Genomic DNA, 27,758 nt, shown 5'->3' with positions numbered 1-27,758 from the left:
GAGCACCGACTTTCCGTTTCATTTTCAAATGTGTTCCCTTATTCCAGCTTTACACTGTACCTTCAGATACAAAAGCCTAGAAGAGAAACAGGGTTCCAATGCACGGCTCTAGAACCAGTCTTGCTGCATTAGACTTGCAGCATATAAACGACTCTGTCTCTAATTAAAATAGCAAAGCCAAGCTCAAGTGCATGCCCTCCTGTTCTAAATACATCATATATCTGAAGTATAAATTATAGAAATAAAGACAAATAATGGCATGAAGGGCATGATAGTTTATTTTAAAAAACTGTACCACACTGATCATAATGACCAGCATACACATTATGATGGCTTTTCTCTTGGGTATTAACATTGCAGTATTTTTGTATACTGAAATGTTTCAATAGGACCAAGAACGTTAGAGATATAAAGATCTTAGATGAAAATGAACACTAATAATTCCGGTGTCCTACCCCACAGAATTAATTTAAACCCCTTATGAATCAGTGGCATTATAATGTTATATAGTTATGAAGGATGAAAGTTCTCTTCTAAATAGGCAGCATGAACTTATACTTCCTTTTTCTTTAATCTTTAGTTTTTATAATTTAAGCTATGTCCACCCTGGCCAAAGCACAATCATACAAGACACCTCAGATAATTTCAATGCTACCATTGCAAAGTTTAGTGATTTTTACTTAAACAAACAAACAAAATCAAACCACTGCCAAAAAAGGAGGCAAGTAAAACTGATTTTCCAATCATTTGAAAAGCATAGTGCTTATTTGTCCAATACAGACTCAAACTTAAATTAAATGCTATCATTATAATCTCCAAACTTCTGCAATAAAATTAACATTTATATATATATATATATATACACACACATATATATATATATATATATACACACACATATATATATACACACACATATATATATATGGGTTTTGTTTATAGAACTGTATTTTGCAATCAACAAGAGAAAGTTATTTTTTAAAGAACAATATATTTGGTTACAGTTCCACATGTTGGTAGTAGAGACGAAGCCACATGATGTTAAATCTGGCTCTAAGTTACCTAAGGTATAAAATTTTGATCAAAATTATGATACTCTGATCTTAAAAATTCAACCCATGTGAGATTACTTTTTAGAGTAAATGTGCTGTTGAGTAATCATTTCAATAACCTTCTCTTTGTATGACTATCTGCAAATTGACCCTTTTCTTTAATCAATGTGACTCACCAGCATTTCAAACTGACCTCTTTACTTCTATGTTACCATTTTTATACCCAGGGATTTCTGAGGCAGCATAAGTTTGACTTCATTAAAAACAGTAAATACTTTAACCTTTCAGTGACAGTTTTTAAATCTGTAAACTCAAGAATCACATTATTGAGCTCAGCAACTAGAAAAACATTGAGATTTTGGCATTTCTAACCAGAATCTCTTTGTGCTTTTTAAATTAAGCTGCTTTTGAATCGTTTTGGTATTTATCAGCCATCGTATTTCCCTTATAATAATAAAAGAATATACTTAAGGTAATTTTTAAGGTTAAATGTTCTGGGGGCTTATCAATACTTAAAAACAGAAACAAAAACAAATACTTTTTTCCGTCAGCATTTGGAATAGTAGAAATTATTTCTGGTCCCTCCTTAGATCAACCAACACTACTTTTCATCACGTATAACACTGAATTTTACAGACATCCCTGAAAAGTTTTTGATAAGTAAACGAGTGAATCACAGTGGAGTCTCCATCAGTTAACAGTGTAGATCCAGTAACAAAACAAAACAAAACAAAAATTACACTGAATGTTAAAAGAAAATCTTCAAGCTAAAAAAAAGAAAAGAAAAGAAAAGAAAACCCTCCTTAGAATTAAAACCGAGTGTGTGTTGTCACTGATTCTGTGCTCGTGTCTCCAATTGATTAGACTCCTTCTCTGGGTTATAAGACATGTTCGATGAAATCTCCACACCAAGTTTCCAGGACACTTGAGTGAAGAGGCTATGCTACTGTAGCATCTAAGGGAACAGAGTGGCACCGTTTTCTTCCCTAACAGACACCACATCCAAAGATGAGCATGCGTGTCCCTCCACTGTGCTCACCAGCATGTATCAGGAGACAAAACTTGCTGGGCAAACTGATGACAGCTGATCCTCCCACCCCACCCCCAGCATCAACAGGAGGTTCCCAGCAGTTTGTCATTATGTGCACTGGCCTTTCACTCTTTCAGTCAGAAAAGTTGTGGTTACTTTAAAAAGGGGGTGGGGGGGTGGAGAAATGAAAAAACCAAGAGTCTAAAGGCACAAAGTCGCATAGCTGCTCTAGTTGGAGTTTGTAAACAGAGAATAAGTTGAATTTAGGTAATCCCAATCTGTGAGAGTAAAAAGGCATCCGCAGCAGGCTTTTATCCAGCCAGCTTCTTTGAGACCCTTCATGGGTTTTGAGGTCTACAAAGTATGCACTAAAATACCCATACTTCAAAAAGCAATAAGGCAAATAGTATAATCATTATTCCAAAAGTTACAATGGTAGTGTAGGCATACATAGTATAATTTAGTTACAATGTGTGGTACTGTTTCTATTATATAACCATATTAACTGCTTCTTTCCTACATAATTATATATTCAGCCGAGTTTCAGTTGAACACAAAACCATCCTTGTACCACTGCTGACAGTTGGCAATAGCTCTTTGATAGCAGTTTTTATTCTGCTGTAGAAATTATCCTTGAACTGAAAAAAAGTCCATAATCCAACCTCCAGTCATTAAACACTATCATATTTGTGAAGAGCCTCTTCCAACTTCTGCGTCACTTTTTGGAAAAATATTATTTGTTGTTGTAAGAAATGCTGCATCTGTGATTTAAAGTCTCTTACTCGAATTTGATGGAAGTGGTGAATTTCTGCCAAAGTGGCAAAAGAAATAGTGTTACAGCGATCCTGAATGCCATCAGCCTTTTGGATCTCCATCTTCCCTTCTTCCACGTGTCGCCTACTCTCCTTTACTTTGGTAAGAGCTCCTGTAGTTAAGACAAAAATTAATTAAAAAATATGTATGTATCCCAGTGGTTCAGCTACATAGTAAACAGAATGCTGGGCATTATAAATACTTGCCTGAACTATTTTAAAGTCCTTTGGCGTTTAAAGGGTTGGCCATGATCACTTATTAAAAAAGAAGAAATCTGGAAAAGTTCCTGAAAACACCTCCATTGCTGCAACTTCAGTTATCAAAACCAGCTTTTGCCACTGACCAAGTAGCTATAGCATGTTTCATCTCTTGCAGGCAGAGAAACTATAAATGACAGATATCAAACTCCAAGGAATTGTCCCTAAAAAGACAAACTAAGCAACTTTGCAGTTTTAACATTCTTAAGAGAAAAGGTGTGACACCATTATATATGCATATATTAAGAGAGACATTTATAAAGGGGAGAATACTGCATGCATGCCTGGTTTTGACTCCACATTCTATCAGGAGACCCGTACCTGCAGCATAATGGCCCTGTGAAGTAAAAATTTGCCTCCTTTTCTTTCTTTTCTTTTTTCTTTTTTTGGCCACGTGGCATGTGGGATCTTAGTTCTCCAACCAGGGATCAAACCTGTGCTCTGAGCTTCATTAGAAGCTCAGAGTCCTAACCACTGGACCGCCAGGGAAGTCCCTCGCCTCCTTTTCTTTAGGAGCTGTAAAGATCAGTGAGTTTTGAGTCTGCCCTAGTGATGATCTGGGAATGAAGCCAGAAGGTGTCATAGCCTCCAGTCAAGAAATGTCTCACCAGAGGGTGTGTGCAAGGAGGAGGGAAAAGCACGGTCTCTGTGGCAGGTGCCACATGAGGGCAGACCCTCCCCTAGAAGCATAGTCATATGAAAACACAAAAGGCTGAGGATGCTTAGGGGGTAGGAAAAATAGACTATTCATGGATTCGTAAAAATGATAAAGCTCAGATCACTTGGGCACAGTCAGCTCAAGAATCCAGAACACCTGACTCCACGTGGCACCCATTCTACTAAACCATGATGAAAGAGAGAAACGTCTAGGACACCTGGCTTGGAGGTCTGCGGACATGGTGATGCTACAGGGGGGGAAAGGTAGCCTGTTTAGAAGGCAGTGGGAAAGCTGAGCAACTTTGTTGTGGAAATGTTCAGTTTTAGCTGATGGTGAAATACACAGGGGAAAAGCCCTATATCTAAATTTCTTCAAATCTACAAAATAATATAGAGTAAACCTAGTATTAAATACAGCGCTTAGAGCCTAAACAGCGTCTTTTTTTTTTGGCACAGCTCAAAGACCCGAGAAATTAAAACCCACTGACAACAAATGTTATAGCTACGTATGTATGTATGTATATTTTCATTTATTTATTCTAAAGAAGATCTTTACCTGAAAAGCAGGTGAGCCCTGGAGTAGAGAAAATGCCCTGCTTCCCCTGTGACCACACAGCGGAGATGCCGTTCGTGTTAGCAGAGCTACAGGAAGACCCCTGACCCATTCCCCTAAGAAGCCATCGCCCTGAAAATACAGCGCTGTTAACATTTTCCCCATGGCGGACGGGACTCGGGAAGCAGTGAAACCTGCCTGCTTGTGGTCTCAATACTAAACAGAGAAAGGGCGCTCCCCCTCAGAGAGAGAAAATAATTTTTTGTAGCAAACTTATGTTCATTATATTTGTACAAGTGTCCTGTCCCGGTTTATGTGTAAAAATTGAAGTTGAAGAGACCAGGAAAGCATGAGACAGAAAACTAAAAAAGAAAAGAAAAATATTTCAAAAAGATGGCTGAGAATATGAAATTTATGTTTCAAATGGTTGAGAGTGAGAACAAGAAGTCAAGAGAGCCAAGTCTCAGGAGATCTGACTGTTCATGTGATTCGGGGCCGAGGTGCGGGGCCCACCGTGCGAACACAGAGGACAGGCGCCGGCGCCCTGCTCCCGCAGACCCCCGGGCAGCTGTGCAGCAGCTGTGGCCTGTCCTGCGAATATGCTGCAGGTATTACTTGTTCTAGTCACTAGAGTCCAGCACAGAGGAGCTCAGAAACCTGGCCCTGAGCTGTGCCAATGTCAATGAACCTGCAGCTTGTCAGACTCCAGATGAGATCACCATATTCTCAGAAATGACATTCTATTACACAGAACTGCAGACTGCAGACATGCATCCATGAAACCAACTTACAAATGAACAAGACTGAAGTTTTCACAACTTGAATCACATAGGCATACATTTTCAAAACTCCTGGACACGGTACGAGTGTTAAATCTCTGCAAGGTCTGAAGGCCTTTTGGCATTTGACACCTTTAAGCTTTCTGAGTGTACATACTAAAGGAGCCGAGAATTTAAGACTCACTTTTCTCCCAACTATAAGTTTATTTACTAAATAACACAGAGCCCCAAACAGTTGGGCTCTGGGGCTAGAATCTCAGCTTTACCAACATTTATGGAGGGTCTAGTGTAGAGCACAGAGCTGGCACACGGAGAAACTCACAAGAAATGTTCAAGTCCCCACCCTCCGGAAGCTCTCGAGGAAATCACCTCGCAAAGCACACTGAGGACAAGCACACAACCATGACATGAAGTGAAACAGGACCACAAAGCACAGAATTCTGCATAGGAGCTGAATATGGCTTTCTCCAAGATAACGTGATCGTGTCACAAGGGAAAATGCTCGGAGGGCCTGCTACGTGCCAGGCAGTGCTGTGGACAAAGGGGGGAGGAAGGGCGAGAGGCAGGGAACAGGCGTAGATAACAGTAAATGGTAGCAGCCAAAAATAGTCACAATATAGGCGAGGCACTTTCCGTGTACCAACTCTCACCCTGCTGCTACTTTGCAACAGACATTGCTACTATTTTATGACAAGGGAACTGAGAAAGCCACCCAACCTCTTCGAGCCTCAAAGTCAGCGGTAACCCAGTAAGAGGCAGAGGAGATGGGATCTGAGTGTACAATGACTTCAAAGCAAACACTACAAATATTCAGAAAAGAAACTGGAGCCTGAATAGGCAAAAAAGCAAGGTGGGCGCTGGTGAGCAGGGTGCAGGGGATAAGGGCTGGGCCACTGAGGATCAGCTATCTCCTCTCCTCCCCTTGACCCCAGGCCTCCCCACCCCCTGCCCCAGAGCTGGGGCTCCCGCACTGCCCTTCTCCCTTCCCACCTTCCTTGCAGGTCCCGGACTTTTATTCTGACATGCAAGTCAGAAGACCTTGTGAGTATGTAAAATAAACCATATAGGTTTTGAAAATTTCCCTCTGGAATCTTACGAACCTCATTCAATTCACTAATTGTACCTGCAAAGCCTTTTAATATTTATAAGATGTCTGATTTTAATATTTATAAGATGTCTGATTTTCTTATCTTTGTAACATATGATTAGGATGCCACAAAACATCGAAAAAGCAGTACATATTTCATTATTTTGAAAATGTAAGCTCAGACCTACATGGGGGAGGGGGGCCTCTCTTCCCCTGCCTCTCTCCCCCCCGACTTAGATCTTACTGGAAAGTTATATAAATTAAGAACTACCACCAAAAATAGTAACATACAACCCCTGGATGGGCTTTGCCTTTGTTTGCTCTAGTGCAGTTGGACATCCCAGCAAAAAATTATTTTGCAAACTAGGAAGGACAGAAAAAAATACTGAGGAGAGTAAGCACCCAAAGGCCAATTTTACTTGGAATTTTGGGTTAACGCACTTAATGCAATTCAAATCCATTAGCATAATGCATCAGGATTGCAAGTAGCAAGGAAATAGGAGGAGATATAAGATAGGTTTTTTAAGAAGAGACATACTTCCTATCTTAGGGACTATTTTTTGATGTGACAAGATTTACATGCCTGAAACCATTAAAAAGCTATACAAGGCAGCATATGTATCAAACAGCATTCTATGAATGTACAAACTCTGGTAGAAGAGTGAGTGCTAGGTGTAATCAAAGAAGATCACGTCTCCACAAAACGGGACCCACGAATTTAGAGCAAGTTTTAAAATAACAACAGCCAACAACCTCTTTTAACTAAAATGTAGCTAAACTGATATTCCCCCAGATCCACCTTCAGAACAAAAATGATTAACAATAAAACAGGCTGATAGCAGTATACTTTTTGGGCGGGGGGGGCTGCACTGGGTCTTTGTTGCTGCGCGCGGGCTTTCTCTAGTTGTGGCGAGCAGGGGCTACTCTTCATTGCGGTGCGCGGTCTTCTCATTGCGGTGGCTTCTCTTGTTGCGGGGCACGGGCTCTAGGCGCGCGGGCTCAGTAGTTGTGGTGCGTGGGCTCTAGAGCGCAGGCTCAGTAGTTGTGGCACACGGGCTTAGTTGCTCCGTGGCATGTAAGATCTTCCTAGACCAGGGCTCGAACCCGTGTCCCGTGCATTGGCAGGCAGATTCCTAACCACTGCACCACCAGGGAAGTCCCAGCAATATACTTTTTGAAAAATCATAAGAGTTCCTGAGTTGAGACAGCAGTCCAGTTCTTCTCTAAGCAGCTGGCTATTAAAGTTCAGGATGACAACCCCAAAGACCTTCAACGCCAAACCCCCCAAAAAGGAAGTTATCTTTTGTAAAATATTATTCAAAGTTTAAAAAATTATTTCCTTTAAGAAGAAAACCATTTTGCTTTTAAATATTCACCTTACAATCCTCTGGTTAGTTCTTCCTATACATTTTAACACTACACATTAACACTTCCTATACATTAAACACTAAGGGTTTAGTGTGTTTGCTTTCTTATGAGAAAGATAAAGTCAAGTCCTTCAGTAAAGCTAATTATGGAAGTTAATTAACTGGTTTACTGTCTGAGAGTGAACAGGAAAAAAAAAAAAAGTGACATCCTTTAAACAGCTCAAGCTATCCATCTGAACAAACAGCATGGGTGTTTAAACACTTGGGGATTGACAAACAGAACTATTGGGTTGGGCAAAAAGTTCACTCGGGTTTTCAGTAACATCTTAAGAAAAAACCCAAACGAACTTTTTGGCCAATCCAGTACTTTCTGGAGTTTCCCTGAAGCTTCCCTCTTACCCCCCTTCTACCCACTGCATTTCTAAATTCTGGGTTCTCTCAAGATCAAAGTGGGTACATACTTTTCCAATAGAAATTATATTACAAACATTGGTTTAGATGTAAGAAAAATAGTTTAAGTAATAGAACTAGCACTTGGGTTTTGTCACAAATGGCGTATTCTCGCAGTTTGCCGATTCTCAAACTGGGAATTATCTGTACACACTTCTACGCTTCACATATTTTCGTACTTAAAATATTAAGTATCACAAGGAAGGCAGAGATAGCCACATTTTCAATCAGGTTTAGCTTCTAAGGAGTGAGAGTTGGAGAAAGAAAACTACTGGAGCAGAGTTAGATCACTACAGACTTGCTACTTCTAAGATAGCTTAAAAAATTAATTTGTAGCTTAAGAAACAACTGCAGAGGTACAATATAACCAGCTGTAGAGTTGTAACAAAGCATTACAGCATATTTTTAAGTACTCTCTCAGCCGTACTGCATTTTTTACCAAACCCAAGAGGAGTGTAAATAAAAGCTAAAACCATGGCCCAGAATCTAAAGAGCAGAGGGAACACACATTTTTATCATGCAATTGATAAAAAAACAGGCAAGGGTTTTCAAAACCTGTACTTTTTATGTGGCTAATTTAGAAGGTATCTATCCCCTGCCAGGTCTCTCCTCTCATAAACATCACATTGCTATCTTGCTTTCATAGCAGAAAAGGAAAAACAAAGAATTAAGGGAGAGAAATGATAAAATAAAGCCTAAGATGAAAAGTAGTTGCTGTTGTATTAAACAGAAGTCCCCATAACACTCATGGGTAGGGCAGTGATTTTAAAATGAAAGAAAATTAGTGTCAAACACATAGCTAGTGGGAAGCAGCCACACAGCACAGGGAGATCAGCTCGGTGCTCTGTGACCACCTAGAGGGGTGGGATAGGGAGGGTGGGAGGGACATGCAAGAGGGAGGGGATATGGGGATATATGTATATGTATGGTTGATTCACTTTGTTATACAGCAGAAACTAACACACCATTGTAAAGCAGTTATACTCCAATAAAGATGTTAAAAAAAATGAAAGAAAATTAAAAATAGGAGAGATCAGAGGGAAACACATTTTAGAATGGGAACCTAAGTACATAACTGTAAAACTGTCTCTCGGGCTAAAAGACAGACATTATATGGAATAATATATGGGCAAAATAAGATTTTACTATGAAAAGAAAATGGTGGAGGCAAGTATTAAATTCTGACATTAAATAAGAAGGGGCTGACAACACAGAGCAGTATTATATTCTTCATTTAAAAAAAAATAACAAGACAAAATAACAAGAAGGTAACAAATGAAAAATGGTTCAGCCTCCCCAAGTTACACAACTGAAAATAAACTCTTAAAGTGTATTTGAAGTACAGGAAAAAGTATTAATGAAAGTGGGGCAATATATTTCCACCACACCCATGACTTTGCTTCCAAACAGGCAAAAGCAACCCAGCTCCCGTTCAGGACACCGGGCTGAGCTGGACACATTTCAGGTGTTTCTTCCTCAGAGGGTGGCTGAAAGGAACACAGAGACAGCCCCTCCTAAAAAGGCTTACAGGCTGAGAGGGAACCTTCAGCTGAGCACTCAATCTAATTATTAAATCAGTTGGACAAATTATTTAAATTTCTCCACAGGATAGAGTGTTCACCCAGGAACTGATCACCCTAAGCCTTTATTCCAAAGGGTGGAGCAGGAACCCTGAGGACTTCATTCTCATCCATCACTCCATCCTGGCAAGGCACCCACTGGGGAAGCCGGGAGAGCTGATTCCTCAGTGAGAAGGGCAGAGTTGGGTCCCAGATTTTCTTTTTAATGCACAATAAGGGCTTTAGATGAGTTTTTGGTACAGTTTTCTCAGTCTCTCTAACAACAGGCTAAGTGACTTGTCCAAAGTCCCACAGCTAATTCCTGGCAAAGAACCCACCCTTCCTACCTGCCTGCCAACCCTGCCACTTCCCACTTAACATACCAGGCAGGGCCTCTGCTCCACTCTGCTGAAAAGGGTCCTTCCTTTTCCATGTTTGGAGAGGTAAAAGGAAAACTAAACCAGTATTTCAACTTTGCTTTAGGACCTGCTATTAACAAAATCTCCCAGACTCCTTTGGCATTCTTAGCTGACTCTGTACATGCAAAATTCCTAACACGTTCATCTGTATACTTATCGCAATTGCCCAGTCTCAGAGAAAGGCACTTTGCCTGCTTCACCATCACCAAACCCAGCAGAACTCATGTCCTAAATTCACTCCCAGCCCTCTCCTACCATCTGCTTGGTATCTTACAGTGTGAGCACAGTTTTAAAGCACGCTCAGGCTGGAATGAGCATCCTGCCTCATAATCCGCATGCACTCAGTTTCAGAGGAATATTACACATTTGTGGTGAACATAAAAACATAAAGAAATCAATCATATGACAAAGTTCATTAATATTATAACCTTAAAAGGCTCAAACTCAAACAAACTCATTTTATAGATTAATTACAATCCAGGAAGTCAGCACCATTTTTTCTTTCTTTTTTTTTTAAATTTATTGATTGATCGATTGATTGATTGATTGGCTGCGTTGGGTCTTCATTGCTGCGCACAGGCTTTCACTACTCGCAGCGAGCGGGCGCTACTCTTCATTGTGGCGTGTGGGCTTCTCATTGCAGTGGCCTCTCTTGTGGAGCACGGACTTCAGGCGCGCAGGCTTCAGTAGTTGTGGTGCACGGACTTAGTTGCTCTGCGGCATGTGGGATCTTCCCAGACCAGGGCTCGAACCCACGTCCCCTGCATTGGCAGGCGGATTCTTAACCACTGCGCCACCAGGGAAGTCCCAGCACCATTTTCAAAAGCATCATGTTATTTACACAGCATGCCATTAAATTACGTACATCAGTAAAACTGTTTAGGAAGCATTTTATTGCCATTTTGGTTTTTCTACAATGAGAGCAGTGAAGCTCTGGTGTCATGTAGTCAATTAGCACATTTTAAGAACCCACTACCAGCTGAACTAAAGCACATTAGCAAATACAGTCATACTACATTAAACTCTGCTGTATCGTTTGCTTCTGATTTGCAGAGAGAAAGCACTTTCCTGGCAACTTCTGACCCAGCAAAACTAGACAGGGGCAAAAAACCACTGCAGTGCCTCAGGCATTTTAACCAGGGAGGCCCTAAATTCAGCTGAAGAAGTTGTCCAGCTTCCTTCCAGTTTCCCTGGTTAAGGCCTCTCCTCCACCTCCCTCAGGCCCCCCAGGGCTTGCTGGCTGCTCCAAACGCTCCCAACCCACCAGTTTCTGCACCTGAACTTTGCCTTCCTTTCTTCAACCAAATCTCTTATTCTCAGTATGCTTTGTCCCTCCTCAGACCAATTATACAAAAGGCCCAGTCACTAAGCAACAGGGATCCAAAAGCTACATTTTCTCCCTTTAAAAAAAAAAAAAAAAGCAAGCATTTTATTTAATTTTGAAATCATGACTGTGCCAGAAACATTAACTAGATTTTCTGTCTTCCCAGGGCCCTGCCCCAGAAAACCCAGACTTTGGTGTGAGGGACAGAACAGGAGACGGGCTGAAGGGCACAGGGACAGCTGCGCAGAAGTTGCCTGAGACTGGACTAGACCTGTTTTTCTTCATTCCCTCGTATGCGTAAAATGTTGAAAGAGAATGCTAATTTGGTCAATGTGGCCTACTTTGCTCTTATCCTCTCATCACTGGTACCCACCCCTCTGGGTCCCTGCTAACTCCCCATTAACTCTTTCCCCTCCCCTTTCCTTCCTCCTTTTGGTCTCCACCCACCCACTTGTTGATTCCTCCTTCCCCTCTCTGCTCCAATATTTACTTTTTGATTTTTTTTTTTTTTGAGTAAAATGGCTCAAAAAACAAAGGCTGGCATTACGTAACAGAGACAGGACGGCCGTCCATTCAGGCAAAACAGTCCCACGTGAGCACCTGCTCTATGCAAAAGCTGTGGTCTGCACCTCGCGGGGTCTCGTTTTCTTCTCTCAGAGGTGGCCAGGAAACTTAGACAAGGTAAGCAACTTTATGAGGTGTCAGCTGCACATGAACCTGGGCTGCCCAACTTCCCAGCCCAAGCAGTTCCCTGTACCTGCCCGATGGGGGCTGCCTCCTCCCTGAGATCTCAAAGCCCCATGGACCAGCCCCAGTACACAGCACGCCACGCCAAGTCCTCCAGAAGCCTCATCTCAGGGATAAGCAACCCCTGACCTGCCTCCAGGCCCTCAAAATTCTATTCCTGAATCACATCCTACTAAGTGGGCTCCAGATTTGGACCACATTAGTAAACTCTGGAGGGCACGAATAGTACTACTGAACTCAAGACAGTGACAGCAATTTTTTGAAGGGATTAAGTGTCCTTAGAGCCAAGAACTATCAAAATGCAAAGATATAATTAATTTAAGATTCACTTTCAATTCACAAAGAGAACTTCTGAGTCATTTTAAAAGGAGGGAAGAGGCTCTCGGGACAAGGATCATAAATTGCAAAAAGCAATAACAACAAAAACCTGGTTGCTTGATAATGAAAAAATTAATCATTTAAAGAACTCAAGCCTCTAGGCTTGGTTTGGTCCTGAAGGTACAAGAAGAAGTCGTTTGTTCTAGGTAAAAGCCCTATTATATCCTAATTAAGCAGCCCTTACAGCTTCATTCAGCAATCACCACAAGTGTAAGGGCAGAAGGACATTTCGTATGAATGAAAGCATTCACTTGAGTGCACCACATCTTAAAACATTTGATTACTTTTACTCACTATGTACATACATTCACACAGCTCACCTTGTTCCAAAAATGAAGAGGGAAATCACATGATTGTATCTCTTGTGGCTCATTTGGTAAAATAGGCTGTTCATCGCTAGGAAATTTTACATATAATAAACGTTCTTATGTTTCAGCTGATACTGAATATTAAATCTGTGATAAAGATACTAGGGTGATAGATTCAAGAGAATTCTGCAAAACAGTGTCTTTATTTCAGCAGCGTCTGGATACAATGGTGAAAATGTTGATTTGCCCATGGCCAAGCAAACATAGATAAAGACTTTAAAATCTGAGAATAAGAAAAGCATGTATCATTTTTTTTCTTAAAGGTTTTATACCCAGAAAATCATAATAATATAAAGTAGAAAGAATATCCTTGATAATCATGAACATACAATAAAACTTGAAAAAACAACTGATGTTGTAAAACAGAATCCATATAATGGTTTAAATTCAGAGAATACAGTTGATGACTGAGGTCCATTGTTCACAGTTCCTAATTTCCTAATTCTTTTGTTTCCTGATATACATGCATGAATATTGGTCTGTACAAATAAAGCGGCATTAGATATGTTCGCAAGCTGCCAGCACTTTGAATTGAAATGGCCTTTGACATACAACAAAACATACATGTACCTAAGAGAAAAGTGAACATTGGAAACTACCTTTAACCAAAGGTAAACCTTAGTTTCTTTCTTTCCAGAAGATAAAGGGAGGCCTAAGCTAAAATAAATCTAATAGAAGCTGCTAAACAGATAGGCCCCTCTATATGGGGCAGGAAGAGAGTGAGGTGGCACCGGCCCTTTAGAATGGAAACCAGGGAGATGTGAGCTACCCGCCCAAAGCCAGGATCCTTGATTGCCACGACTGCTTCTGAGAGGGCTGCAGTTCGTACTACAGTTAGAGTAATATTTTCAAAGAATCTTTCTTTCAAGTATTCTTCTCAAATAATGTCTAGTTTTTAACTTTAGAACTGTAATTGTAAACCCTGGTGTTAACCAACTGCTATTTAAGCTATGGTGGTACCAGTGGTGAGCAGCTAGGCCAGCATTAATCGCTTTCCTTAGTGCCGTCTGCTGTGGCCCTTATGACTGGAACTTCACATGGCTTTATAATCACTAAGCTTTGGAGACAATTTCTACATCAGCTGCTGTAAACTTAGGAACACTCTTGACCCTGGGGTTTTCCTGCTTCCTGACACTGGCAGGGACCAGGTTTCCACTGGCTCTGAGTCTTTACTCTGGCCACATCTGGACTTCCTGAACTAGTTGTAAATAACCAGCTGAAGCCAAAACAAAGCAGCTAGAAATATATCATTTTAAGACAGACATGAAATACAACTCAAAAAGCATGGAAACTTATAGATTACCCATGTTGACATTTACTAGTTTTTAAAGAGGTCTCACTGCAGGCAATAGGTGGGCTTTTGTGAAAATCACAGATGTCAATATAACTAAGTATAATTTTAAAAAAAACAGAAAATAGGATTTCTAAGACTCCCTTCAGCCCCATTCCTTCTCTTTCACTCTAATCCTTCTCCTTTTCTTAACCTGCCTCTTTCTATTCCTGGTATCACTACTTTCTGTCACCCAGACGGAAAACTTCAAAGCCCGCCTCGAGCCTGGTCTACTAATAAGCCTCTGCCCGCCTGTACTCAGCCCCCAGGAGCAGCTTCTTGGGGACCAGGCTGCACTCACTGAGGGATGCCTGCAAGAGCTCACAGTTAGGTTTCTGTGGCTCACTTCCTGTCTGCCAAGTGGGGATAAAGAGAGAATATACCTCAAAATCTCCCATGAGGTTTAAATGGATATAATGCATAGAAAATGGGAAGCATCGTGCCCGGCACACAGGAAGCCCCCAGAGTATGTTCCCTACTTCTATCACAATTCCGATGTCACTCTTCAGTTTCAAACCTTTAGTGGCTGTTGACTGCCTACAGGATAAAACTCAATTTTCTAGCAGATGTACTACTTACTGTAGCATAAAGAGTACTGACCAAGGTCAAGGCAAAAAGTGAACTCAAATGCTGGCTCCTTATTAGCTGTGTGATCCTGGAACTCACTTTACGTCCCTGAGCCTCAGCTCCCACAGGTACCCAGCGGGGGAGTTAACAGCTGTGCTGGGTTCAATAGTATCTACCCCCCCCACCCCGCTCCAACAAAATTCACATCCACTTGGAAACTGTGACTGTGATCTTATTTGGATCTATTAGTTTAGGTAAGGTTGTACTCCGTTAGGATGGGCCCTAAATCCAACGTGATTAGTTAGCATCCTTAAAAGAAAAGGAGACAAAGGGACACACAGGGAGAACGCCAGGTGAAGACGGAGGGAGACCGGAGCCAAGAACAGCAAGGAGTGCCGGCAACCACCAGAAGCTGGAGGGAGCCTCCCCTAGAGCCTTTGGAGGCAGTGTGGCCCTGCCGACACCTTCATTTTGGATTTCTAGACTCCAGAACTGTGTGTGAGAGAATAAATTTCTACTTTTTTTAAGCCACCCGGTTTGTGGTAACTTGTTTCAGCAGTCCTGGCAAACAAATACAACAGCTAATAGTTAATGCTTAAAGACATTTGCCATAGAAATGGCAAATGGTCCACCCAAAGAAACGGAGGCTGAGAGGAGCTGCTGGTGGGAACTCAGCCCCACGCAGCTGTGCGTCCAGGCGCACTACCACCCTGCTGCTATACCCACTCCTGAACAGAATGAGACACAATGGATGTGACTGCCCGCAATACCGCTGCTCACAAAGCAAACAGGCCAAACTGGCGGCCACAGCTACACATACACCAGCTACCTAACCTGCTGGACCTCCAAGTCAAGGGTCAGCAAACATTTTCTTTAAGGGTCAGATAGTAAATATTTGATGCTTTGCAAGACGAGGCAAAATCGAGGCCTATATAACCATTAAAAATGGAACCTTTAAAAAATGTAAAAAGCATCCTTCGCTCAAGTGCTATAAACAGACAGGCACCTGGGTGGGCTGGACCCGCAGGCTGTAGTCTGCAGACCCCTGCTCCATCTCCAAGCATCTCCACTGATGGCTCCACAGGCCCTAGTGTGCAGGTCATTTTACACTCCTTCCTGTCCCTTGCCCTACTCCTGTTGGCACACAGCCCCTTGTGTCTCCTCCTCCCCACTCCCACAGACACTGCCTCAGTTTAGGACTGCAACGTGTCTTGCCTGAATCACTGCAAGAACTCCCCATCTTGCCCCACCCTGAGCCACCCTTCACACCTGTCTCCAGGACCTGCGCATCTAAAGTGCCGGCCCGACCACATCAATACCCTTGTCTGATCTTCCATGATGCTCCCCCCATCAACTCCAGCAGCACATCAAAATCACGTGAGGACCTTTCTTAAGAACATCAATGTCTAGGCCACACATTCCTGACATTCAGATTCAACAGATCCAGGGTGGGACCCATGTACAGCTAGCTGCAACCACCCAAGGCTGACTGTGCGAGGCACCCAGAATTTAATCCCTGATTTTTGTACATATGGTTCCCTCTGCCCAGAATGCCCTTCCCTGCTCTGCCTACCAGGCAAACTTCCAACTGCTTTTCAAAACTCTTCTTAGACTGAGACTGGGAGAAGCCACCCCTGAACTCTCCCGTTCACTCTGCATAGTTAACCATGCCTGCCTCCTCTGTCCTACTTCACACCATGGCACGTGCCCACAACTGCATGAGTCACGCTGTACAGTGACAGCTAACTCACCCTGTCAGCCTCCCTCACTGACCTGAGCCCTGCGCTTGCAGCGTATCAGCTTTCATATGCTTATCAAAGCTAGCCTAAAGCATTCTCAAGATCAACCATGCACCTTCCATCAATGTTCCTCCAAAAGTCAAAATACAATTATCTTTCAAAGAGAAAACCAGTGCTACCACCCAAACCTCTAACACAAATAACAGCAACTCTCCATCCTCCTGACTCCCACGCACTCTTATTATACAGGCACTAAGTTAGATCTACCTCCTATTTCAATCTTCTGCACACACATCCTCCCTCCCTCATGGAACTGCATCTTCCCTGAGGGCAAGGACCTCCTGCTTAAGACGCTCAGTGCTGTGTGTATCCAAGACACTCAACAAGGTGAATGCACTCACTCTGGATCATATGCTTCGAATGAAGCAAAAGGGACCTTCAGTATTATCATGAAGGCTTACCGAAGAGGAAAGAAGTGTATGATATACAAGTTTAAACACGAGGAATCAATATAAAGTGAAACCCAAGGTACATAATATTAATTTTTCTGGCACATAAAGCATTTTCAAACTTCCTCCCCACCGTCTCAATGAATTATGGAAAGTCATTTCGTAGATACTTAAGTCTAAGACGTTTAAATCGCTCACATGTTAATGACTTCATCCATAAACCATAACCAGATCCTATCTTTATTTCCTGTACACTTTTAAACCCTGTTATCCATCATCATATAAATTGAAAAACAAAAACATTCTATGAATCACAGAAGAAATCTATTTTAAAATCAACCAGAAAATACTTACGGGAGTGACTACTTCATTAATTCAACAAGCATTCATTAAGTACTTACTACGCATGCACAAAACGGTGGAACTTCATACTAGAGGAACGTAAAAACTCCGATCCCCACACACTAACCAAGCAATGTATAGTCTCTGGCACACCAGTCAGCGTTCCATCAGCGATGGTGACTTGGAAAAGGGCTGGGATACTCCAAGGAAGAGAACTCGACCTGAGGCTTGACTGTGCACGTGTTGGGTGGGGGAGATGTGGAACAGAACACAGGAGCCTGTCAGTCTCCAAGCATTACACTCACGTCCTGACAGCCCATCCCCACCTCTGTGCCACTCACAGCCTTCCTCATCTCAGCTGACGGAAACTCCATTCTCAGTGTTGGTGAAGCCAAAAACCAGTCACCCTTGATGACTCCTCTTCCTCTCAGGTGCCACATCTGATCCCTTAGGAAAACCCGCAGATTCTACCTCCAAAACATACCTGCAGTGGGACCCCTCCTCACTGTCTCATCATCTCTCACCTGGATTATTAGATTATTGGCTCCCTGCTCCTGCCTTTGGCCCCCTCCCCCCTCCCCATCCTATTCTCAACACACCAACTGGACTAGGTCTCTTCCAAGGCCTATTGGTACATCATTCCTTCGCTCAAGACCTGCAATGGCTCCCTTCTCACTTGAGCTTTTACTCCAGATCCTGACAATGACCTCTAAAGCCCTGTAAGCCGAACCTTCCGGGACCTCATCTCCTACTCAGACCCTCTTAGCTCCAAGCACCTGGCCTCCTCCTGCCTGGCCAGCACACACCCATGCCAACACCTTTGCTCTAGCTGTTATCTTCTGCCTGAGAAGCTCTGCCCCATACCTGCTTGGCTAATGCCCTCACCTCCTGCAGGCCTCGGCTGAAATCTCTCCTTCTCAGGGAGGCCTCAACGATCACCCTTTTCATTCTGCCCCATCCCCACTTGAACCGTTCCACTTTAATTTTTCCCCCTAACACATATCATCCTTTGACGTACATTATAATTACATTGTAATTACGTACTGTGTGTTTCCCCTTGTGGCTCCACCCTGCTAGAATGTAAACGCCACAAGGGCAGTGACCTTTGTTTTGACTACTGATGCAACCCTAGCATCTTTATAGTGCCTGACCTATGATGGGCACTTCAATATCTGTTAAGTAAAATCAGGTTTATCTTTCAGAGAATCCCATGAATAAATCGAATGATGTTAAGCTCCCCTCCGTAACCACTGTCTCCGACCCGCTAAATAACACATAAAATTTCTTTATCAGAAGAGAAAAGTCACATCACAGTAAGAGATGTAAAGTTCTAAGAAAAGGAGCAGAAATGACGTGGACTAAAACTCGTCCACACTGAAGTTTAACCAAGCTACAAATCCAAGACCAACAATGCAAGACTGGTTCTACTTCCGGAGAGGAGACAGCACTTAGAACTCAAAGCGAAGTACAGTCTGTAGGAGGGAAAAAGCCCGTCACACCTTCTCTCTCTCGTGGCCCTATTAATTACAACCTCACTGGGGTCGGAGGGAAGCTGCTCCGGCACCCAGCTCGCCTCGGCTCCGGAACACCTGGGAGCTCTCGCCCGCAGGCAAGAGGCCAGGTAGTCATCACTTTCACGTCCGCAGCACCTGGCAGGGCAAGCCCTGCATGCACGTTTGCTGATCCAAACTAAACACGCATGACTCTTCTTTCACGTCAACTGATAAAGGATTTTCACACTCCTAGATTGCACAGTCTCGTAAGCAAATAGAACGCTACTGAAACTAGCCTGAAACAATGTCGAAATGTTCATCATATACTTAGGAGTATTTTATTTTCAATGCAGGAACGATGCTATTAAAGTCAACCAACAGAACGATACCTAGGAAATCGTGAACCTCACATATACAGATGAGGGAACTGAAGCTCAGAAATGCCAGTGCTTGGTGCAGGCCACAAGTAATTTGGAGGAGGAGAGGGACTGGCGACAGCAAACTGGTGACCCCACTAACACTGACGTTTATTCCTCTGTTACCATTTCTTCTGGTGTGCAATACAGAACAGCTGAGTTAAAATACAACGCTCAACTGCTATACCGATGCTCCCTTGGCGTTTCATCCTTTTGCCTGCAATTCTGGTGGTAAAAGGCCACCAGGAGGGATGATAAGATCCCTGGAACTGCCTTTTAAGGGACAGTACCTCCCATTTTAAAGGTACCATTTTACTTTGCAAAAATAAAGCATTTAAGTGAGCAGTTACTAAGAACCATAACATTTGATCCTCATGATAACCTTATGAGGAAGTGTTCCCACTTTGTCAATTCAAAACAAGGCTTACAGAGGTTAGAACAGCTTGCCCAAAGCTCCGCTCACATCACACACTGGTCGCCCAGATGCCAGGCTGGCCCACAGTGGTGAGACTGTGCCTGTGGGGCTCTAGAGCTGACTCAGCTCCCTGTCAGAACTGGGCCAGCCCCATCTCCTTTGTGTAGCCCTGAGGGCTCTCAGCAACCTGGCACACAGCTTCTCCGCCACTAGTCAAAAAACTCCATGAGGGGACTTCCTGGTGGTCCAGTGTTTAAGACTCCATGCTTCCACTGAAGGGGACACGGGTTTGATCCCTGGTCGGGGAACTAAGCTCCCACATGCTGCTTGGCGCGGCCAAGAAATAAAATTTAAAACAAACAAACAAACAAAATTCATGAGGATCAGAGTCCTGTCTGTCCCTCCTGCAGACACGAATCGAGTCTCTGTAAACGCAGGATGACAGACAGTACAGGTCTTCCGGGCACTGTCTCTCTAAACAGATCTAAGCATTATTGTGCTGTGCTGTGTGTGTGTGTGTGTGTGTGTGTGTGTGTGTGTGTGTGTGTGTGTGTGTGTGTGTGATCATCATAAATTGATGGCAAATCAAATCTAACTTGATATTACACTTTGGTTTTAAAACACTTTGAGAGACAATATAGCAGATTTTTATTCAGCCTGAAAAGAGGGAATGTAGTTTAAGAAAAATGTCATGTTTGTATCGGTTGTTTGGGTTCCACACAGTCTTTGGAAATCCAAAGATGACCAGACAGGAGCCTGTGAGGAGGATACTTCTGAATAAAGAGGAAAGTCCAGCTGAGTCCAAGAGTCCTCAGAAGACCATGGGTGGGAGTGTGGGTCCCCGCCTCCTTTGGGCTCTGTGGTGACCAGTCTAACAGACTGGGCTTCCCGGTGTGATTCTCACGAGGGCTTCGTGGCTCAAAAAAGAAGTCAGAGAAACCAATGACAGGGTGATGTGAGCAGTATCCCCATCGAGATCGTGACCAAGACTGTTGGTGGCCAGTCATGCTGACATTTTTTATTTTTTTTTTTGTGGTGCGCGGGCCTCTCACTGTTGTGGCCTCTCCCGTTGCGGAGCACAGGCTCCAGACGCGCAGGCTCAGCGGCCATGGCTCACGGGCCCAGCTGCTCCGCGGCATGTGGGATCTTCCCAGACCGGGGCATGAACCCGTGTCCCCTGCATCGGCAGGCAGACTCTCAACCACTGTGCCACCAGGGAAGCCCCATGCTGACATTTTAACCAAGGAATTCAGTCATCTATAACAAAAGCCCCAAAGGTAACCTCATCTTCACTAAGAAAATATAGTTGGACCAAAGATTAAGGCCTGGAACTGAAGTGTCCTTAAAAAGTAGCTGGGAGGGCTTCCCTGGTGGCGCAGTGGTTGAGAGTCCACCTGCCGATGCAGGGGACACAGGTTCATGCCCCGGTCCGGGAAGATCCCACATGCCATGGAGTGGCTGGGCCCGTGAGCCATGGCCGCTGAGCCTGCACGTCTGGAGCCTGTGCTCCGCAACGGGAGAGGCCACAACAGTGAGAGGCCCGCGTACCGCAAAAAAAAAAAAAAAAAAAAAAAAAGGAGCTGGGGATGGAAGGACAGGAGAGGAGAAATGGGTGCAGTTAAGACGGGGCTAAAGCAAAAAAGATGAATGACCTCGGTTTCTAGCCGAGGTTTCAAAATAAGGATGAGCTTGTAAACAGCCCGCCTATTAGACCTTTTCTCTGTATTCCTGGCACCACCCTCTCAGGGCTATTTTTAGCTACAGGAGAAAGGGGAGCAGAGAGGGAAGGGCTCACGGTGGCCCAGCCTCACCTCGTGTGCCCTGCCGGGACTCCGGCTATCTTTAATTAATGTCTGAGGGACATAAGACCGACCCTCCCTGTGCTGAAAGGAAGCACAATGGTGAAATTCTACCCCACAAGACTGATAGGCCCACTACTGGTGTACCATTCCTGAGGTCCCGGGGCTGTTTTCTGTTCAAAAGAAGGCTCCATCTGGAACGTTTACAGAGGGCAGTGAAGTAGACCCTGCCTGCATGTTTAATTTACAAGTACAGAAAACAGCACTGCCTTGTTTATATATCTAGTTCTGCATCCTCACTTCACACACTAAGACTACATTTTACCAACCAATCACTTTTACATGATTTTATACCTTTTCTCTGGAATACAATTTCATAAATGCCTCCCTCTGGCTATCTAGTCCAGATTCATAAACAAAGATGAAACCAACATTTCTCATCATCTAACATTACAGCCTTTCCCTTTCGCAATATTCCCCAAGAGATAAGCCTAAAGCTTTTAAACCACCACAACTCACTGCCATTCAGATTAAGCTTCATTAAATATTAGAGGTTAATTGTATCTTTGGAAACAGAACTGAATATGCTAGGAAACTGATAGTGAAATATATTCTATGTACCATCCCAAACTCAGCAAGGCCGGCATTATAAAGACATACTGCAGGCAGGGGCGATAAAGAGGGAAAGGATAAAAGGCTGCCATTTCAAGAAAAGACAATCAAGACCACAGGGTTACAAAGCTCAGTGATAAGACCTGTGTAGACTGCTTAGTCAGCGAACAATGAACTGCCCATGAACAAAGAATTTAAGGGACTCCTGTGAAGACAAAGCAAAATATGAAGAAAATTCAAACAGGTTCTGAATTCCACCTACTGTACTTCAAACTACAGCAAACTGCCTTCTTCCCACACTCAACTCCATTAACAGAAATAGGTCTGTTTATTTAAGACTTCATCAGTTGATGAAAAAAATCAGAATTCTAACCATTCCCTTTTCGCTGAAGGAAACACAAGGCTCTTTTCACTTTTGCAGAAAGTACTTATACTAAAACCATTATTAAGTTTAAGCGATGGTTTCGGTACTAAGTAGAGTCAGAAAATCCCAGTCCACCACATTTGAGAGTATCTGAGTTTTCGACCCTCTTTCTGGAGCTGGTTCCTCACCAGCCTCAGATGTCCATCCTGAGACCAGTTGCATTTTCTTAATGGGACATGAAGGCAGGCTGCAAAGCAGGTGGACATCCTCACACTGCAGAAATATTACTCACTGGTTGAGTGCCTGGGAAGTTCTGTAGAGAGGGATCTAGCAGGACCTGTTTCCCCTCCCATTTTTTATCACCTAAGTCTATATGGAGAGGAGATGCCAGGCGATGACCAAGAAAAAAGCAAACTATCTGGAAAGTATGTGAAAAGATCATCAATTTGCCGGGCAAACTTATGACAGGACTGACAGTTAAACTATGGCCAACGGTCCAGCTCGACACTCTCCAATTAGAACCTGCAGTGGGGATGGAAATATTCCTCACCTCTGTTGTCCAATATGGTAGCCGCTAGCTATAAAACACTTGAAATATAGCTAGTGTGACTAAGGAACTGAACTTTATTTTAACTAACTTAAACAGTCCCACATGGCTTGCAGACCCAGCATGGAACAGCACAGGTTCAGGACGCTAGGAAAGCTGGCTGATGGCAGCAGTCTCCTGGATAAGAAAAGGGCTCAGAGGAGCCTACTGTTCCTGTCCTTTCCCCCAGAATTAAGGGGGGAAAAAACTAATTAACTCTCCTTCTTAACTGCTTTAGTAATTAAAAAGCACTTTCTAATCATTTTCTGACTCAACTGAATGTGGGTCTCTTAATATATGATTAGAACATGTAAAATGTAAAAGTGGTGAAACTGTTTTTCTCTTACTGTAAACAATGAAGACTTCAGACTTGAAATAACTATTTTGAATTTTTAAATTTCTCCCAAGTTGAAATATAAACTTTGGACCAAATACTTACAACAAAAGATTGTATACGCTGCTTAAAGATTTTCACTTTTTTTTTTTTTTTTTTTGGCTCTCCTCTCAAAAGTCACAGTAAGGCCTCTGATATGATTACACTTTGAGGCCTTGGAGGAAAAAACAACTTGCAAACAAAATCCCCAAGTGCTCAGACTAAGAACGATTCATTCCAACAGCAACTGTGTACGGGGCTGTGGGGGGAGGTGTCTGAGCTGCTCTTTACAACCACGTGAACATCCAGAACATGTTCAAAAAGCTTTAGCCTGGCTAAAGCTCATCTGCATTCCTAAAAATGCCAGCACTAGCATCCTTGATAAACGCTGGCTGTAAACAAATGCTTTTAGCCTTATGTACTGCACACTATAGCTTTAAATGGCAGTACATTCTAAAGACACGTCATCTAGGGACACAGGTTCCCTGTACGTTACACACCAAGGATACCCCAGAAACAAACTACGTTGAACATCAACTGGTGTTCTTTTCCGAAGTTCCTAAAGGTTATGTTTAGTGCCCTTGAATTGTTTAAACAACGTAAAAATGGTACTGGTTTTAATGAAGGAAGTTTCTCAAATCCCAGCAGCAAACAATTTTAGTTCTAGAGTTAAAAAAATAAACTATGTATATGGTTTAACAGGCTACATATAAACTCAAAATAGACCTTAGAGCAAACATCACACCTTTTCTAATAAATAATTTCAACGGCAGAACACCTGACAAGACTGAGTGTGTGGTCTGATGACAGTAAAACCAGTGAATGGATGGATGAAACCCTGTAGTAGCCAGTCACCCATGTGTGGCTGCAGGAGTCTGTCCTGGCTCCACCCTTTCAACTACTTACCAACAATTTGCATAAACTTACAGAAACAGTTAAAAAGGCAGCCAGCACTGATGTAACACAATGGAATTTAAATGTAAGGTCCTGCATTAAAGGCTCAAAGAGCCAGTTGCACCAGCACCATCCAAAATGTCAAGGGTTCACAGCAATTTATGCAAAAAAGCATAAGGAATGTAGATGCAGCTTCAATGCAGGTCCAAAGCGATATGGCTGCTCAAATAGCTAATTCAGCCTTACACTGCACTTACAAAATGTAAATTGCCAAGAAAGTTACTGTTCTCTACTAAAACTAGTACTGCAGATGTTTGGGGTGCATTTTATCAGAGGCAAAGCCAAGATCAACGTGTCTGAAGGACACCCCCTTTGGTAAGTTAGAAGACTGTCACATACTTGGAAGGGGAAGGACTGCTGCAGAGGGGAAGGAAGCTGCTGTCCCCAAAGGTCTGAAGGGCTGACATGTTGGTAAGGAACAGACTTATTTTGTGTGGTTCCAGGGAACAGAAAGAGAATCAAGAGAGGCAAGTTTTAGTTCAATACCAGGAAGAATAGGTCAAAGATCAGGGCTGTTGGTAAAGGGACTGGCCCACATGGCAGGGCAGTGAGCATCTCATTACTGAAGGCGAGACCTGGTGGCCCAAGGTTTCCACCACCTCAGGAAGGTAGTTAGGTGACTCCCTCTTCCCTCTCCACACTGAACAGAAGACATTCACAGGCAAGGCTGCCTCCCTAACTCCACCCCCTCCCCATTCTCCCTCACTCGAGGCATGCTATCAGAAGTTAGTGACTAATGTTAAGACAGGAATTACTAATTTATTTATTGCAGATTGTAAAAAAAACAATCTGCAAACTTCAGTGCTTTAACAATAGTTGGGGACTCTAACAGCTACTAACAAAACAAGCTCTGACAGGCAGCTAGGCAGCTAACTCACTGGGATACCAGAAACTGCTCTCAGACACAATACTCAGAGATTCTATACGTTCTACATAGCTTCCCTGCATCATTCTCCTAAATAATGTTCTTAATTTCAGTCTGTTAATAGACTCCAAACTCAAAATGACCGAACCTAAAGAGATTAATTTTCTTAAAACTTCCTGAAATTAGAGTGGGTCTTTTACCTCATCTCACAAAGGTTGCAAGCAAGAAGCCTGTGCAGACAATTCCTAAGCTGCCCCAGCCAGTACCTCAGAGAACTGACCCTAACGTCTACCAACGCAGTGACTGAGTGGTGTGCAGGGCGAAAGCAGAACTTACCTTTATTTGCAGATATCCATTCCCCCCCCTTATTTCCACACTTCCGGAAACCCACGACTAAGTGACACTACCAGTGTCCAAATGGATGCCTAACATGGTTTGGGTCCCCTTCTAATTCTACCCTAGACACAAGATTACAGATTCCAGAAGCTCATTGCCCGACTATTCAAACTCTAAAATGACAGCATTGTCATCAAAAGTACTCTCAGAAACTCCTCTGAAGAGTACCCGCGCCCTGTCCGCAAATATTTTAAGGAGGAAGCTACCGGCCCCCAATCCGCCCTATGCTCAGGGCACCGCTTGGCTGTCCACATCCCTGCTGTATTCCCGACCTGTGGGATATTAATCTGAAACAGACGATGGTAGTTCTGTCAAAGTCACCCTTTCAGCCTGAACAACACATTCCACACCACCTGCTCTAAAGGCCAGGCTTTACCTTTCTGAACGTGGATGATGTCGGGGAAGTTGGCCAGGTGCCCCTGATACAGCGCTAACAGGTCCATGACGGGGTCCAGGTCCTGCCTGGGCTGGTCGGCGAAGAGCTCGCCGATGGCGTCGTAGGCATCTCCGGTGAAGGCGATGGCCTGGTTCAGGCCGGCCGAGAAGGCCTGCTGGTCCAGCTCAAAGGCCTGGCTGAGGCCGCGGAAGGACTGGCCCACCTTCTGATACTCCTTCTTGAAGCCCGTCACCTGCTTGCGCGCGAATTCATTGGCCGTGTGGTTGAGCTGCAGCGCGCTGTCGTCCATCTTCTTGGTGAAGCACTTGAAGCCGTCGATCTTGCTCTCCACCTCCTGCAGGTCGAGGGCGGCGGCGGGGGGTGTGCTCAGGGTCAGGAAGAAGTTGGCGCCCACCATCTCATCCTTCTCGGCCTTCCTCTTGCCCTGTTTCCAGGCCTTCTCGTCGGTGCTGCTGGGGCAGGTCAGGAAGTGCTGGAAGACGTCGCACTGCGCCAGCACCGGGTGGCTGGCCATGTGGTTCATCCACCAGATCAGGCCCTTCCTGCGCTTGGAGATGAAGTCCTCCTCGAAGCGGCCGGTGGCCTGCTTCTCGGGCAGGTGGGGCACCGAGATGACGGGGAACTTCTCGGCTAGGCGCGCATACAGCCAGTCAAAGTGCTTGTAGCGCCGGTGCACTGGCACCTGCGTGTGCGTGGGCACCAGCTTGTAGGAGATGTAGCTCTTCATGCCCTTGAACTTGGTCTGCTTGGTGGGGTCGTCGATGGTGCACTGGAAGGGGTAGGGGTTCTCCTGCCACTCGGGGCCGTAGGGCCCCAGCACCACGCACAGCTTGTCCCCGTCCTTCACGAAGCCCGACGCCTCGCCCAGCACGAAGGCCTCCCCACCCGACTTGACGAAGGTGGAGAAGCGATTGAGGTTGCGGCTCACGGTGGCCGAGCTCTTGGCCCCCGACGGGTGGTGCTGCGGGGGCGCCGAGCCGCCGCGGGAGCCCAGCGACAAGTCGGTGCGTGTGGACAGACGGTAGCGGCCCGCAGCGCCGACGCCCCCCGACGACGAGCCGTCGAGGTCCGGGTACGCGCCGCTGCCCAGCACGCCCGGCTCGTCAGCCACCGTGGAGCTGTCGTCCCACTCGTCGTCCCAGTCATCGTCGCTGCCCTGGCTGGCCTGGTAGCCGCCGCCGTAGAGCTGCTGCGGCGACGGCTGCAGGGCACCCCCGCCATACGAGAAGCCAGCGCCCGGCGGCTGGAAGGTGCTCGGCGGCGGCGCCTGCTGCGGTTGCAGCAGCGGCTGGAAGGCGTCGGGCGGCGGCTTGAAGGAGGCGGGCGGCGCGGCGGGCAGGGGCTCGAAACCGCCGGGTGGCACGTTGGCGTAGCGAGCCGGGGCGCCCGGGCCGCCGTCGCCCGCCGGGCCGGGCTCGGGGGCTCGGATCACCTGCACGTACGAGGCCGGGAAAAGGCCGCGGTCCCCGCGGCTGTTGATCCCCTCGAGCCAGCCCTCGATGTCCTGCTCGCTGCACAGGCTCAGCACCTCGTGCTCCCGCAGCGAGATCTCGCCCGGGTTCTCCGACCTGAAGTCGTACAGCGCCCGGGCGCGCAGCGCCATGGTCCCGGCGCCCCGGAGGGCTGCCCCCGACTCCTGGCGCCCCGAGCCTGCTGCCGGCCCGAGGGGGCCGCGGTGGTGCCCGCGCCCTGGCGCGCGGAGAGAAGCCCCGAAGGCGGCGCACACTCCTGTGCCCCTGCCCGCCGGTCGCACCCTCCGCGCCCTCCGCGCCGCTCGGCTTGTAGCGCTGACTGCCGCGCTGGGCGGCCGCCGCGGCCGGT

The 27,758-nt window shown here is 44.9% G+C and overlaps 1 protein-coding gene across 1 annotated transcript; it reads right to left on the bottom strand.

Annotated features, from left to right (window-relative positions):
• Positions 1–262: 262 nt before the first annotated feature.
• SNX18 (sorting nexin 18) lies at positions 263–27,540 on the bottom strand (the record flags this gene model as incomplete). Its single annotated transcript, XM_082652508.1, has 2 exons — positions 263–3,007; positions 25,917–27,540. 2 exons carry the CDS (start codon positions 27,538–27,540, stop codon positions 2,754–2,756), a joined length of 1,878 nt encoding a protein of 625 aa, XP_082508634.1. The 3' UTR covers positions 263–2,753.
• Between the last annotated feature and the right edge of the window lie 218 nt (positions 27,541–27,758).

Source organism: Grampus griseus, assembly GCF_964374135.1.
Source record: "Grampus griseus genome assembly, chromosome: 3".
NCBI classification, from domain to species: domain Eukaryota; kingdom Metazoa; phylum Chordata; class Mammalia; order Artiodactyla; family Delphinidae; genus Grampus; species Grampus griseus.
The sequence above is the reverse complement of the archived record's forward strand: the minus strand, read 5'-3'. Positions and strand labels throughout refer to the sequence as shown.